Here is a 17,236-nt window from a genome sequence, read left to right as displayed (position 1 = left end):
CTGCAGCTCAATGCAAAACAGCCCTCAGCACAATCAAACTATTGTTATAGTCATTCATATCCTTTATACAAATAATTTACGTTGAAATGACATGTACCCGCCCTGTGCCGCTTTTATCTTTATTTTTTATTTGAAATCTTTTTATTGATTCCAAAATCCATTTAGTGATATAAGGCACATAGACATTATATCAACAGTTTTCGATTTTATTTTCAATGTCTTTAAATTTTAGAACAATGACCTACCCGTATTATTTATCATTTAAAGTGTAAGTACCATAGCATCTGTATATGAACTGTGTAATTCTTAAGAAAACTAGAAAACTTTTTAAATACTCAAAAAATTGAGTAGCAATTAGAAATGCTTAGAAATTAGTTTATTTTATTGGAACATTTTAAATCTAATCTAAACAGAAAAGGCTAAACCTTTCATAAATCATACCAGATATCTAGACACAGCAAATACTAACATTATTTCTTTTCTTTATGATTTCAACGGATTTGCACTGCAAGCATGCCTTCTGGTAATAAAGCTCTTACTTAGGATTTTATTAAGAAGAACAAGCACTTAATACGGTTCCCAAAGTTTCAGCATTACATTTTTTATTGAAATTTTCTACATTAATAATGATTCAATTCTCCAGAAGTTCAAAAACATTTGATTGAAATGCTTTTTATGCCTTTTATGCTTTTCTTTACCACTATTAGCGTAGTAAAAGAAAAAGAGACAAGCATTTTATTTATTAACGGCAGGCAGGCATTCAAGTCTCAGAACCTTAAGTTATATTCACTCTTCTTATAATTACATGTCTAATTCACTGCTGCAAGAAGGCGCCCAGAGCTGAAGGGGATAAACATGTACTGTATGTTCCATGGTTAAAAAAAAATCTTCTTCAACTAGCTATATATGTCCTGTACCTGAATTCACATTAAATATTTTCTTTATACAGTGGTATGCAAAACTGAAGGACACAGTAATATTTCAGTAGTGAAATGAGGTTTATTAAATAAACAGAAAATGCGCAATATGCATCAAAACAATTAGACAGGTGCATAAATTTGGGCACCCCAACAGAAAAAAAATCACATCAATATTTAGTAGAGCCTCCTTTAGCAGAAATAACAGCCTCTAGATGCTTCCTATAGCCTGTAATGAGTGTATGGACCCAGATGAATATATTTCATATAGAACATCTCCAGAACATCTTACAGAACATCTCCAGTTCGGTTAGGTTTGATGGTTGCCGAGCATGGACTGCCCGCTTCAAATCACCCCACAAATGTTCAATGATATTCAGGTCTGGGGACTGGGATGGCCATTCCAGAACATTGTATTTGTTCCACTGCATAAATGCCTGAGTAGATTTTGAGCAGTGTTTTGGGTCGTTGTCTTGTTGAAATATCCAGCCCCGGCATAACTTTAACTTTGTGACTGATTCTTCAACATTATTCTCAAGAATCAGCTGATATTGAGTGGAATCCATGCGACCCTCAACTTTAACCAGATTCCCAGTACCAGCACTGGCCACACAGCCCCACAGCATGATGGAACCTCCACCAAATTGTACTGTGGGTAGAAAGTGTTTTTCTTGGAATGCTGTGTTCTTTTGCCGCCATGCATAACGCCCTTTGTTATGACCAAATAACTCAATCTTTGTTTCATCACTCCATAGCAACTTATTCCAAAATGAAGCTGGCTTGTCCAAATGTGCGTTTGCACACCTCAAGCAACTCTTTCACATCACTCTCCTGTACAGCTTCACCTTGTGCAAAGTGCGCTGAATTGTTGAACAATGCACAGTGACACTGTCTGCAGCAAGTTGATGTTGTAGGTCTTTGGAGGTGGTCTGTGGGCTGTTTTTGACTGTTCTCACCATCCTTCGCCTCTCCAATATTTTTCGTGGCCTGCCACTTCTGGCCTTAACAAGAACTGTGCCTGTGGTCTTCCATTTCCTCACTATGTTCCTCACAGTGGAAACTGACAGCTTATATCTCAGCGATAACTTTTTGTAGCCTTTCCCAAACCATACTGTTGAACAATCTTTGTTTTCAGGTCATTTGAGAGTTGTTTTGAGGCCTCCATGTTGCCACTCTTCAGAGGAGAGTCAAAGAGAACAACAACTTGCAATTGGCCACCTTAAATACCATTTCTCATGATTGGATGCACCTGTTTATGAAGTTCAAAGCTTAATGAGCCACCAAACCAATTGTGTGTTCCAATTAATCAGTGCTAAGTAGTTACAGGTATTCAAATCAACAAAATGGCAAGGGTGCCCAAATTTATGTCCTTCAGTTATTTGATAGATCAAAATGAAATTGCTGATCCAAACACCCAAATATTTATAAATGAAAATCATGGAAATTGTCAAGGGTTCTTGAGCTAAACTTTTGCATACGACTGTACCAGTGTTGTAATGTAACGGAGTACAAATACTTCGTTACTGTACTTAAGTAGAAATTTCACGTATCTGTACTTTACTTCACTATTTAAATTTATGTCAACTTTCACTTTTACTCCACTACATTTCCTAGATAAAATGTCTACTTTTACTCCGCTATATTTCCACTAAGCATCTTCGTTACTCGTTACTACAAAATAAAATGAGAAGAAATGTGTGCGACTGCAATAAGGGAGGTTTGGTGAATCACTGCTCCTAGATTGCTGCTCTACCGAGAAGCACGTGCACGCGCAGTCAGAGCTGGAGGCGTTTATCTATAACGTTAATTACAAAGACCGCAACCAAAAGCAGTGAAATTTCACTATTCTTATTACCAGAGTTGATAGCACAAACAAAATATTATTGCAAACAATCTATTAAATACTAAATAAAAATAACATTTATTGATTTGGTCTTTGTCTTGTGAATATTAGTTTATTAATGACTGCATTCATTGGACACACTGTTTGTAGAGAATGCACACATACATGAACTGATTTGATTCAAGACCGACATCATTACATCATGCATAAAATTTTGGTGTCCACTTTTGCCATTTAATAATACCATAACATTTGGCTTACTATGTAGTCATATAATATACAGTATAATATAAAACTTGTTATATAAAATTCTTGTCTTTAATTCTCACTGAGGGCTAAACCCCCTAAAGATGAAACCCTAGAACTGCCCCTGCTCTTATGCCTACCGAAAATCGCTGAAATTTTAGTTTTTACTTTTACGTCAAAGTACATTAAATATCAGAAAATTACTTTTGATACTTAAGTACAGTAAATATCAGATACTTTAAGACTTTTACTTGAGTAATATTCTAAAAGGTAACTTTCAATTCTACCAAAGTCTTTTTCTAGTACGATACTTGTACTTTTACTGAAGTATTGCTTTCTAGTACTTTATACAACACTGGACTGTACTATATAGTGCATGTCAGATAAGAACTATAGCAAACATAAAGAGACTAATAAGTCCTACATTAAAAAAACACAAAAACTGTATTATCTACACTATTTTTCCACCAAAGAAATGAAAATATACTCATTTTGCAATCTGAGCCAATTCTTTCTCTCTCCTTTTATAGCTTTTTCAGTGGCTCTATAAATGGAGCGCAACATGTGGTTTGTTCTTTCTGTCATGCCTACAGAGGCTCATCTGTTGGGTGAAGGGCTTTCTATCTCTAAATCGCCCACAAATTCTACGAAGATAGGGTAGCAGGAATGCAGAGAGTGGGAAGCCTGCATTTCAAGTACCGTTGTACAATAAAGACGGCAGGCTTTGTTGGCCAGAGAGGGGTGAAAAGGACAGAAGAGGAAACAATACCAGCCATGGAGTAACGTTTGTAAGGCACAAACACTGGAGATGGCCCAAAACCATGATAAGCATTTGCACCATGACCATAACACCCACAGAGCAGCTCTAAAAAGATTCACAAGGCAGTTTGGACTTCAGAAACTTTGGGTTTTCTGGAGCAGTTTCCCTTTAGAAAGATTTAATCTGTTTTGTGTTGAATGGATTGAATAAGGAAAAAAAAAAAACATGTCATATTGTATTGAATCTCATAACAGACTCTTGTCTATGAGAAGAGGTTCCAAGTAGACCAAATTTGTACTTAATTATAATTATAAGAACCACTAAGGGGGAATTGTCAAAGACTATATAAATACATATTTATTATATGACACTGAATGTACAGCTAAACACTCATTAATAATTTATTATGACTTTTTAATTTGACTTTTGCTGATCAGTCTTCTACAATATATATATATATATATATATATATATATATATATATATATATATATATATATATATATATATATATATTGAATCCTTGCATACAAATAAAAAAGAAATGATGCTGTTACAGTGTTAACACTTCTATGAAATACCCATGCACATTCCTGTAGCCAAGGGAGAGGAATGATATTGTTGAAACATGAAACAAATGGTAGCATTATGCTGACATCCAGCATGAAAGTGTTTGCCAAGTGTTGATGGAATCGCTGGCCCTCACTAGGGAATTAGCATTGCATTGTTTACCAGTCTAAAGGGCCAATAAGGACATGCATTCTGACCTCAGGCACCATAGTAGCAAAGTATATTTTGAGCCACATGGATTCCCACATGTGTAGTTAGAACTTTTGAAGGAAAAGATTTTTCATTCATCCGAAACTGGAAGGAGTTTAATCATGTCACTCTTTATCACTGGAAATTTAATGTTTGAATCTTATTAGGTTAATTAGGTTGATTTTAGATTTACATTGATGGTTGTAATTCAGGTCACTGACTGAATCTGATGCCCTTTAGTAAAATAAATAAATAAATAAACATCTGGGTATTTTTAGCTGATCTACAGTTACATTCCTGAAGTCTAATCCAGTTAGTTTCACTAATAATTAACAGTAACTATAGAAGGAATTTGAATGGTTCTCAATTTTTTTTTTTGGTTAAATGAATTCTAGTATGGCCTTGTGAAGGGTGGACTTGTTTACCATGTTAAAGGAATCCTCAAAGCACTATTCCACTGTTCAACAATATCCCCAGTAGATGTCAATACTCCCTTTGCTTAGCAGATTTTCTGCATGGAGTTCTGTTCCCCTTTTGAGGCCTCAAATTGGTTTGTTAGATCATCTTATAATCCACCCAAAGTCATTTTCAATAGTCTCTCCATCTACCCCATGGGAGCTTTCTTGCACAAATGATGAAGACAGTCAGCCCAGTGTCAAACAGGGCATAGCAGCTGATCCTGTCAAGTGAGCATGACCTCTGTTGACCATGCCAGCCCACTACATCATTCTTGTCAAGGAGCTGCTGATATAAACCCATCATGGTGTACCTCCATCTCAGTTATTTCCCTATTATCCCCTTCAGCCAACAAGACCACCGCTAGGTCCAGGTCATGCTGTACCTTTTCAGAAAAATCAGGGTATGCCTGCCTCACCAGAGTTTAAAGCTCAGCAAGCAACATCCACAGCCTTTCCTCTTTCTCTCTGCAGCTGAACTGGCAGCAGGGGTAAAAACTCACCCACACTAAATCCATGTTGAATACATAAGGCTGCCCATGCTCTGCTTCAAAGATGTCCAGTAGGCTCTTCAATGCCTTTGTGTCTGCCCAGCTGTCCTCAGTCAACAATCACACCACCAGTATTGCCATTTAGTCAGGAAGGCTTGATGTCTCTTAAAACAATCCCTGTGGTGTTTACTATGGGTAAGAATATGAGCTAAAGTTTTAAAAAATTTAATTCCTGACTTTATAAATCATGTAATAGTCCTCACAATCCACAGCTGGTATGATTGGTAAGAGCAAGCTATCAAATTCAAAAACTTGCTCTCTTATTCCCAAACACAAGAGCACAAGGAGTTTGGTGGTTAGCCAGAGATCAATAAATAATTAAAAAACAATTAAATAAGATCACAATATTATATTATTCAAAAGTTTGTAACTTCAATCTATCATGCATTATTTTAGCTTTGCACCTTCTCATTAACAATTAAACAACAAACAAGGCTCTGTTGAGCCTCTCTAACCTAAATCAAGTATCTGCCATAGTGTTATCTAAATGTCATGAAGAGCGATTGTTGAACTGTAAAATATGAGGAGAACTACTAAGTACTGGGACTGGAATTTTGTTCAGCTTCTGAATTGAACTAGATATCCATCATCAATAATGACTTGGGTAGGAGTTAATGACCTGTATGGAGGAAAGGGATGGGGCAGTGGGTGTGGAAACGTCATCACACTGGTTGGAAAAAAGGCAGTTAACTAAGACGGAGATTCGGGTGTTCCCTTTATCCCAACTTTTATAGCTCTACAGTGTAGAGCTATAAAAGTTGGGATAAAGGGAACACCCAAGTGTGTTTTTTTCTGTATCTCAAATTAATGAGATACAGAAAAAATATATAAAAAGTTGTCTTGCCATAATGTCCCCTCATTTACCTTAAACCATTTTGTTACTGATGTTGTGTCATCTAATCAGGAATACTTGGAAGCTACAGATGGTCCAACCACATACTGCCTGTCCACATAATATGTCAAGAGGACTGCAAAAACTGTAGAAGGAAAGTGTCTCCCTACAGGCTGCATAAGACCTAGGTTGCACAATGTGGCTATTGTGATGGAGTTCATGCCCTTGTTTGTTGCTCTACACTTCAGAAATGCTCTCAGAAGAATATAATTTGATACTGTGGAATAATTAGATTAGGTTTATTTTATGTCCAGTTGTTATCTTTACCATGGCGTGTTGTTTTTTGAAAGTAGTATTTTGAAAGAGGTTTCAGAAAAGGCTGAAAATAAAGGCATTTTAGATAAAGAATAAAAACCAGTTGCTTGCTTTTAAAGTGAAGCTACAGTATATGAATTCCTTTGGTGCTGAGCAAGTATTTCTTTAAAATATTCATCATTATGTTATGCTAAAAGAAATTTATTTGTAATTCTTAAAAAAGTACAAGATGTGTCATGCTGTTTAATTTGTGTTTTATTTATAATCAGATATTTTGGCTAGTTTGTAATCGTTGTGGTTCAAAATTGCTTTTCATAAGAATGAATCCAGGATGATCTGGCTTGCTAGTGTACTTCTACATCAACTAAGAAACCAACCTGTAGTGTGCTAAACTAATTTCTATTTGACTGTCTGATATGTCTGGGTCCTGTGGGTCTCTCGTGTGCATTAATCACATTTTCCTTAGAGAGGAAGATATATAGCCGCAGAGCATGAGCTTCTGTGGGTTCAAACAGAAATCCATTTGATGTAATCAGAGTCAGACCTGTTTCAGCTCTATATACACTTGTGAGATTAACCCTTTATATAATGCTATTAAATAAGCATTTAGTATTACTCCTTATATAGCAACAAGCTATTGAATTATGGCAAGCAAGAAAGAACAATTGCTTGGCTGTTTCTCCACTTTTCTTTTCGTCTTCTATCTAGGCATGAAACATTATCCAGAACAATAGAGGATATAGTTTGAAAACTGCTAGTTGATTGTAATGCAGAGAGACTCCCTCACTCCCTCATCTGTTCAGCAGAGGTTCTGCACCATCACATCTCTATGTGCTCTCCTTAGAAAACACTCCAACAGGTAATGAAGCAATACCCAGCAGCCATCCTGAGGCCATTTCTGAAGCACTGCTTGGAATAGAAAAAAACTAAAATCTTAGATGAGACCCTTAGGAATTGAATAGGAATTTTCCATAGCAAAGTTAGAATGTCTGAGGGCAAAGAGTTTTAGATTAGTAATACTATCATTAAAATATCACCACTATCTTTGTATGTATACACAGATAATGATAGTGTACACTCCATATTTGCTTCCCACCATGAGCTTCATATCTAACCAATGGCTGCATGAAACAAAAGAAAAAAAAAAACAAATAATGGAATTGTATCTGTTGATTTTGAATAATGTATTTGTGTTTTTGCATAAATTGTGCTACATCTAAGCTACAACTATGGTACATTGCATGGTGGTGTAAATTCCACAATCCTTAAAAAAATGTTATTCTGCAAGTTCGGTAGATTTTTCAGTAGTGACACTGAAACTAATATAAACAATATGAAGTTATGAGTAAGGAATATTGACCCAACAACATATTCTGGTATTTAAGAAGTTAATTATCTTCATATTAAATAATTTCTTTTTTGTGATTTCTTTTTGTGCTAATTTTGTATTTTGATTTCTGCAGTACCTTCCTGGTTCATGGTTCTTTCCCTCATGATTTCATTGGGTTTTGTCATTGTTGCACCAAAAATGCTGTTTTTTTATTTGGTGAAAATCTATTTGAACTGCAAGCAATGGATTCTTCTTTTAAGCTCCTTTCAATGAAGATGCATATGTAATTATTTTTGTATGATCGCTGTACTCATGTTTGACATAAGTGAATCAAAGAAGGCTTTGGGTGAATTTGTGCTGTGATGTCACACAACTTGTCTTGACCCAAGTCTGCAGAAGATTTGGCAAAAATTGTAAGCTCCTCCAAATAATGCTGTTTGCTTGATTTTGCTTTGAGTGCAAAAGTGTTAAATCCTGGAGGTTTTGATAGTTCAACATACTCTCGTGTTTGAAAATTGGTCCAAAATGCTGAACAACTTGGAACATCTCATAAAACACATATTATAAAACTAATAACTGGTTTTGAATTGAGATTAACCACTTTACAGCACATAATGTGACATGCGAACCATTCGCAGATTGTGTCCCAAGACATTTATTTGCAGTGAAAGAATTTTTCTTATTATAATCTCTAATAGAATGTGATCACTAACACAATATTTATCTTACTCACAACACAAAACTGTTTTCACTTGGCATATCTTTGACAATAATGCACTATACCACAACTTGATTCTTTTTATGTCATACCATTTTCTGCACTGGCCAGGATTGTAGCGATTTTCTTTAGTCAAAAGTCTATTTGTAGAAAATCTTCATCATGTAGTCTGATATAGAGAGCACATGCTATAGCGTTCAATGAAAATTTAATTGTGATTGTCTTATACAGTGTGAATTGAAAAATATGAATTTTAATTACAGTGTAAAACGGGCTTTACATTTTGTACCAAGGGGATTAAAGTTTAAGGCTTAGGGTTTAAATAAATTTTTAAGAGAATTTAGCAATCTTATGTATTCTTACTATTGTGCACTAATAAGCTTCCAGGTTTTCAGACACAAAAAAAGAAAACCCACCAGTAGAATATTGGAAAAAATATCGGTGGGGGTGGACAGGGACAGGTAGAGTAAACACAGTGACTATTGCATTTGCATTGTACACCTTGAGTTGAGTGTACACTATCATTGTAGTTGAGTTGAGTGCCTTGAGGCTTGGATGCAGAGTGCAGACAAAGCAGATTGTCGCTGTATCACTGTCCATGGTGCTGAAAGTACTGTAAGCTTCAATACATCCATCTATGAGTAATGTCCTATATAATAAGCATGGATGAATTTTCTCTGATTCACTTGACCCAGAAAAACATGATCAGCTTCTTTGACTGTGATCTGTGACACTGTTTCTGTCCTTTTCTGTAACACACACACACACACACACACACACAGACACACACACACAAACACACACACACACACACACACACACACACACACACACACACACACACACACCCTGTTCTGTTCTCAGGGAAGAGGCATCTGGTCACCATGGTAACCTCACTACCTTAAGCCCAGCATCAGTAACATGTGGAGTTAAAGTAGAAAAGAACAAAACAGGAGACATTCTCTTATTAACAGATACATCAGTCTGGCAGTTTAATGTTTCTAACTGCAAAGCCTATATACTATTTCTCAGTCTATTACATTTCCAAGGATTTTCCACAAACAAAAGTAAATAAAAAGGATCTAGGATCTAGTTTTAAATATCTAGTCTGTAGCAAAGACTACAAAGCAGGTCTGTAGCAAAGACTTTTAAGCAGGTATTATTATTTCATTTTAAAAGCCAATTTGAATTTAGTTTCAGTCCTACCAAAACACAGGCTTTGAAGGAATATGAAGGACTTACATTTTTGTTAGGAGATTCAATCAAACTGACATAATCAAATCACTCATTGAAAGAAGAGACAATTACACAACATACACACTTACATGCCTAATGGCTTTTTTATTCCATGTTCCTTGTAATAGCCATTGTGGAACCAATTAACATACTTGTCTTTCTGTTATTCAGCTTTTATCAAAACTGCTGTGTTGTAACTGGAACATACATTGAAAAAAATGTTTATGTTACAGTAGCTTTTTAGCCTCATGTTTTTATCTCAAGGTTTCAGAGAAATGACAGAAATCAATACACATGATGGTTTAAAAGACAAATTCATGTCTAAATGAATTAAACATATGATGATGAAAAACAAGATGCTTTTTTCAAATAAACTTATTCATTCTTTCATCATTTCAATGGTTCAACTACATTAATGGTATTTGGCATAACCTTACCCAGAGTGGGCAGTGGTGGTTCAAGCGGTTAAGTTTCTGGGTTGTTGATCAAAGAATCAAGGTTCAATGGATCCAATTCTGTAATGAGAAAAACAGAACAACTGAAAGAAATAGTTCATTAATTGCACATATTTTAAATTGCTGTTTTGCACATTTGCTTAAATTGTTCTTTGTGCAACAAATTTCAATACCTCACCCAATTGCTGCTCTAAAATAAATGCCTGTGTTTACAACCCTCTATTGCACAATGTTTACAACTCTATAACATACAAAATGCACAAAATGCCGTCTTGTGTTTTTTGTCTTGTAGTGTTTTGTATTGTCTGTCTGCACTATCTTTTGTCTTGCAATGTTTGCACTAGATTGCACATATTGCACTTTATGTAGCTAGGACAACTACTTTCAATCCTTAGCTCTGTCTTGTCTTATGTAGCTCTGTGTTGTTTTATGTAGCAACATGGTCCTGGAGGAACGTTGTTTCAACACATGTACTGCTTCAGCTATATATGGATGAAATGACAATAAAAGATTCTTGACTTGACTTGGAATGCAGCTAATAGGATCTGATAACGAAACAGTTCACTACATTATTAATGGTGCTTGCAAAGCAACATTATTACTATTGTGCCGGACAAAATTTCGGCGCGTAACTTGTCCCGCAGCTTTTGTCCTAGACCCATGAATGACGTGTCAAATCGACCGGCTCGTTGAGGAAAGGTGTGCTATCCGAGTACCCAAGTACCGGTACTTCTGGTACCGGGTCTTAAAGTGGCCTTTTTTCCCATAGACTCCCATTATAAACTTTGGAGATTTATAACTCGGCAAGCTTTTGAACTATTTACACCAAACTCGGCCAGCTCCTTTAGGGTGATACTCTGAACAAACTTTTAAATTGGTCTAACGACGGGCCTTCCAGTTGTGCCGCAGCCCCGCCCCAAAATATGCAAAATCAAAAAACTTTTTACAACATGGACATGTGACGTATCAAAACACTCACAACAATGAGGGGAACTTCCTCACGTGTATTTTGATGATGTCACGTGATGTCACGTGAAAAAAAAAATTAGCACAACATGGACATGTGACATATCAAAACACACAGCACAATGAGGAAAACTTCCTTAAGAGTATTCAGATGACGTCACATGCTCGTCTCGACTAGCCTCCGAGATTTTCCACGTGCAAGCACCATTCACATTTTCTTCAGGAAATGTACATTCTAGTTCATACTTCTCTTGACTGGATGTCCCTCTCTTAATAAAGAGGGCAGTTTCACTGATAGCCTATACATATTCTTTTCACAATGGCTTTTAGGTGAGGTTATGTGCCTTGAATCATGAGTAGATCTTTTCTTTCTTTTCCCATCTTTGCCATCTTTCTTTTGTCCCTATAGTCCCTTAACATGTTGAAACATTTTGTCAAGCATAACACTATACGTTAGAAGTTGATCCTGTTCTCAAGAGTTACTAGCGTTTGCATCATATAAAACATCTCATAAAGAGTGTGTACTGTAATCCTCTCTCTCTCTCTCTCTCTCTCTCTCTCTCTCATACACACACACTTTTAATTTTTTTTTAATATCAGGCACATGTATGCCTAAATAATGCTTATAAATTCCTTACAGAAAGTCCTCAGCCATAGTCAAGGAATGCCGGCTCATTCGATTACAACCCCACAAGTTACCGGCATCATCCTGTTTTTAAATGTATAATCAAAGCTTTATTTTTGAGTATTTCATACTTTGGTTCATTCTGATTAGTTTGGTTCATTCTGATTAGTCATCCTAATTAAAGTCTGCTTGCTGGAACTGATATATTACACATGTGAGAAAACAAAAGCAGTAACAGTAAATGCCAGCTTTAATAAATTCTACAGCTGTGGCTTTATTATGCATGAAATAAGAACACAAGTGCTGTCACACACTGATGAGAAAACATGAGGCAAAAAATAGCTCAATGTCCACTTCCCCATGAAGAATGAAAATTAAAGAGATTCTGATGTAAAATTTATATTAGTTTAGGAATTAGAAAGTGTTACAAGGTTTAATTTTACACTTAAAGAAAGCTAATTTTTGTAGAACGCATTGAGGGCAAGTTCAATAATTTGTTCAAACAATTCAAGTGTCAGAACAGAAAATTTAAGAAAAAGAAAAGGCAAAACTGTTGAATATTACAGAACAAAGCAGGTGAAACAATCACACACCACTATATTCATGACTAATGTTTACATTCGAATTGACTTACAGTGCAGAACTATAAGAACTAAATATTGTGCCACTGTACAGAAAATGAATCCTGTACTGTTACTTAATGTTAACCTATTAACACAGCTGTGATATTGCACACTTGCTGTGCTTAAATAAACGTCTCCCTGAATGCTCTGACTGATCTTAGGAATTGAGAGTAAACCTGCCTTTCCTAAGCTAGCCATGGTTATGCTGTTCCAGAAGTTCAGTAAGATATACCAGAGCTGAACCATTTCAAGCTTAATACATTATTAACACTGAAACAGAAATGCCAGTTAGTGTAAACAAAGTCAGAGTAGAGTAATGTGATCAAAATAAAATCTAGAATATACACAGTTTACAGAGAGTTCATTGATTTTTTTTTATTTTTTTATTTTTGGTATGTTTGGAGAAGTTTGAGGCCATGAGAGGTCGTGTTGCTCAGCGTGCCGTCCTCTTGGTAGCGCCCATATTATGACATTGAACTGCGCCGTTAGAAGTGCGCGCATCCAGAGCGCACACCGGCGAGCAGCAGACACACTTACATGACAGTACATTTCTGACTGATTATCATATTTTTTTGTTCTTCATTTTTTTTCGGTATATATGATAAGGAAGGGCTATTTGGAACTTCTGTAATACGCGTGAATGCACGCGAGCGCATTGAATCTCCGGCGCGCGCTTTGGGGAAATCCACAGACAAAGCATAGACAAATAGGGAATTTTTGTGCCGTGTGCAGGACAATCATGAACAAACATAATCTTAGTGGTGGAGGTAGTGTTTCGGAGAGTCATGCAGACTCGGAGACGCCGGCTAAGTTGCTGTTTGGTATTGGTACGGACAACCTGGTGACGTTGCTGGTGTTCGGGCTGATCTTCGCGCTCGGCGTAGTGGGAAATTCGCTGGTGATCGCCGTCCTGGTGCGGCGCAGAGCTGGTCCACGACGCGGCACCACCAACATCTTCATCTTTAACCTGGGCGTGGCTGACCTGTCCTACCTGCTTTTCTGCGTGCCTTTCCAGGCCACCGTGTACATGCTTCCCACGTGGGTGCTCGGCGCCTTCATCTGCAAGTTTGTTCACTACTTTTTCACCGTGTCAATGTTGGTGAGCGTGTTCACGCTGTCTGCGATGTCCGTGGACCGTTACGTGGCCATCGTGCACAGCCGGAAGTCCTCGTCTATCCGCGTGGCGCGGCACGCGCTTCTCGGTGTGTTGGGCATCTGGGCGCTCTCGCTGGCCATGGCCGTGCCAGTCGCTTACCACCAGCGCATTGTGGAGACCGAGGATAACAGCACGTACTGCTGGGAAGTGTGGTCTGATCCAAAGAGGAGGAAAGTCTACGTGGTGTGCATGTTTGTCTTCGGCTACCTGTTGCCCTTAATCCTTATTTCTTTCTGCTACGCAAAGGTAATTATTCCGAAGGACCTTTTTTTAGTTGGAACAGTTTCAGTATACACTTAGTTATAGATTACAGTTGTTTTGCATCATTGTGCGTAAAGCACAGATGAACATTAAAGTAAAAGTACAGCTTAGTAACCTGGGAGTCTAGGATCATATATACAGTACATTTCACCCATGATCATGAATATCCTCGATTGTCAGGAATATGTGATCACATAAAAAAAGATGGAGGTGAATTTCAAAACGTGTTGTCTTGAATTTAAAAAAAAGGTGACATTATGTTATTAACATGTGATCACTGGTGAAAAAACCCAACATGCACATGCCCTACATATGAAAAAAAAATAACGTGGAAAAATGAAACCACATTCAAAATATGTGAAGAGTCCACATAATACTTAGTGTTTCTAAAAATCACATTTGTAAAATAGAAATCTGTATAATGTGATTTCCCATACAGGTTTCCATACAAGTGTGTGACTGTTATGCTGCAATTAACATTTTGCCTGTTGAGTTTAATCTTATAAAATAGACTTGAGAGAAAGTTCAGCTCTAGAATCAGATTTTTTTTGTTTACTTGTCGTTAAGTGTTGTTGTAATGCACCAGTTTAGATATAGGCTACCTGACATAAAAGATAAGGAATATATTATCTTTAGTAATTTAATTATATTGCATGTTTTTATTAATGAAATAAATGTATTTATTCTATATGGATGCAGGTGCTGAATCATTTACACAAAAATCTGCGAAACATTTCTAAGAAGTCAGAGACATCGAAAAAGAAGGTATTAATAATTTTAAAGTTTCTCATTTCTCTCAGTTTTATTATATGCTACAAAAGCAAACCTAGTTAAATAAATAAACTTGGAACAATAGAGTGTAGATAATATTTCAGTATGTCTTCTCCCTCACTGTCCACTTGCTTGTCCTCAGACAGCACAGACTGTTCTGGTGGTGGTGGTGGTCTTTTGCCTGTCCTGGCTGCCCCATCACGTGGTGCATCTCTGGGTGGAGTTTGGTTCGTTCCCCTTAAACCAGGCATCTTTCCTTTTTCGTGTGGCTGCTCACTGTCTGGCCTACAGCAACTCCTCGGTCAACCCCATCATCTACGCCTTCCTCTCTGAGAACTTCAGGAAAGCCTACAAGCAGGTGTTTCAATGCCATGTGGCCAGTGAATGCCCAACACCAGATGCTCGAGAAACAAGAAATAAGATGGAGAAAGTTACACCCACTAACTGCACCACAGTTTAACTTACTACACCCTCTGGTTTGACATTTTGCTCATTTAGCATTGGAAATTGCTTCAGGCACAAGCGGCAGATGTAATGGAAAACCTGATTATTTTGCTGTCCTGTAATCAAGCAAGCTATTATGATTGAAGAACTTTCTCATTCTCATTTACTCATCATGATCACCCAGTATGATGGAAAATATTATGCTGTATTATGGTAATAAGTGCTGTGCAAGATGCAAATATGTTTTTTATCCACTTGTTTTCTGGACCTTCACCTTCTGAACTTATTTATGGCTTGAAATCGATGTTTTGAGTTTCAGACTTTGAAGCAGAACATTGACATGTAATTAGACCGTGTAGATAATTGTTTCAATAGCATTAATTCGATTATACATCTACAATCTAGCACATATCCTTCACCCACTACCTGATCTGAAGAGTTAGAAGAAAAAAACGGATCAGCAAGCATGTATGAGCTTGAACCGGGTACATCAACGTTTACAGAGAGAAGCTGGAATAGATAAAGAAGCTACACTGTTAAAAGTCTGGAAAACTGAAAGAAAATATAAATAAAATGTAATATTTCACTCTGTTTCAGATAAATCTTTTATGATATGATAGAAAATTGCATTTTAAGTTATGTAAATGAATTTAAATAGTTCACCAGGCCCATTTAAAACCATTGAGAATTATAAATTGTATGTTACAGTAATCTGATGAATGTTACTTAAGCAAAAGGGAAGAAAAACATAGGTGAGGGCAACCTTCATGACCTTGGATGATTCAATGCTTGTACGCATTCACAGACATAATGACGCACATGAGAACTTGTTTTGGAATGGTTTTTACAAGCTCTGCTTGTCAGACATTGTGCTTCCACAAAACAGGCTGGTGTTTCTCTCCTCTATACTGTAACTTTGTAATGATTTTATTTTTCTCTCTGGCTGAGTAAATTATTTCACTTCCATTGTTATTGAAATAATTCACACTCATTCATTATCATCCTGTGTGCTGTACAGGTATGTGTTAATGGAGTCCCATTCAACACCACTCACCAGTGACTACCGGTATTCTGGCTGTTCTTCTCCAATGAAATGCTTGAACAAAAGATGCAGATTCATTCATAGCATTTGACAAACGACATTATCCACAGTGACTTACATTTACCTCATTTGTACAATTGAACAGTGGAGGGTTAAAGGCCTTCGCTCAGAGGCCCAGAACTGACAACTTGGCAGACCTGGGACTCAAACTCACAACCTTTCTTATCAGTAGCCCAACACCTTAACCACTGCGCTACCACAAGAAGTAGATTTATGAGTATAATTCATTTACATAGTCACTATTACAGTTAAGTTTGCACTATAATTATTAAGCAAATTCAGAAAAACTAGAAAATGGCACAAGCATATAAAGTTTTTTTTTTTTTTTTGCCTAAAGTAATACATTAAATATATAATGAACCACTTCCTGTCTGTCTGAAAACAAAACAGAGGGCTTCATATTTTCTGCTTTATACAGTATGTCAGTATTCAACTAAAGCTAAGAGAACACCAGCTTACTCAGTGATTCTTCAGTGCTTGGACCTGTAATAAGCAACACACAGTATATATTACATATGGTAGAAGACAATGTATATATCACATAAAGCTTTATAATGAACTATAAGAAAAAATGATTACAATCAACAACAATAGCACTAGAGCAAAAATAAAAGAAAAAGAGAGAGAGAGAGAGAGAGAGAGAGAGAGAGAGAGAGAGAGAGAGAGAGAGAGAGAGAGAGAGAGGGAGAGAGCGAGAGAGAGAGGGGGAGAGAGAGAGAGAGAGAGAGATGTTATATGGAGGTTATACCATTAACTTAGTAATTACAATTATTATCGTACATTCATGGTTTGTATTATGTGAAATTATTTATTTAAAGAAAACAAGAAGAGTGACATTTATTCAATGTTTATTTTGTCTACCCAAATTGTA

General features: G+C 36.6%; 1 protein-coding gene across 1 annotated transcript; it reads left to right on the top strand.

Moving 5' to 3' along the window:
• The first annotated feature begins 13,144 nt into the window (after positions 1–13,144).
• Positions 13,145–16,991, top strand: galr1a (galanin receptor 1a). The gene is made up of 3 exons (XM_060897400.1): positions 13,145–14,033; positions 14,748–14,813; positions 14,962–16,991. The coding sequence occupies exons 1-3, from the start codon at positions 13,272–13,274 to the stop codon at positions 15,277–15,279; spliced, it is 1,146 nt and encodes a 381-aa protein (XP_060753383.1). The 5' UTR covers positions 13,145–13,271; the 3' UTR covers positions 15,280–16,991.
• Positions 16,992–17,236: the final 245 nt, after the last annotated feature.

The sequence above is a fragment of the Tachysurus vachellii genome, chromosome 21 (genome assembly GCF_030014155.1).
Source record: "Tachysurus vachellii isolate PV-2020 chromosome 21, HZAU_Pvac_v1, whole genome shotgun sequence".
In the NCBI taxonomy this organism is placed as follows: domain Eukaryota; kingdom Metazoa; phylum Chordata; class Actinopteri; order Siluriformes; family Bagridae; genus Tachysurus; species Tachysurus vachellii.
The sequence above is the reverse complement of the archived record's forward strand: the minus strand, read 5'-3'. Positions and strand labels throughout refer to the sequence as shown.

What these genes read in the sequence shown, in the direction of transcription:
- galr1a (XM_060897400.1), top strand. Translation starts at nt 13,272, where the DNA reads ATGCACGCGAGCGCATTGAATCTCCGGCGCGCGCTTTGGGGAAATCCA. An exon ending in TTTCTTTCTGCTACGCAAAG is followed by an intron (nt 14,034 to 14,747) that starts GTAATTATTCCG and finishes ATATGGATGCAG; the next exon opens with GTGCTGAATCATTTACACAA. An exon ending in CAGAGACATCGAAAAAGAAG is followed by an intron (nt 14,814 to 14,961) that starts GTATTAATAATT and finishes GCTTGTCCTCAG; the next exon opens with ACAGCACAGACTGTTCTGGT.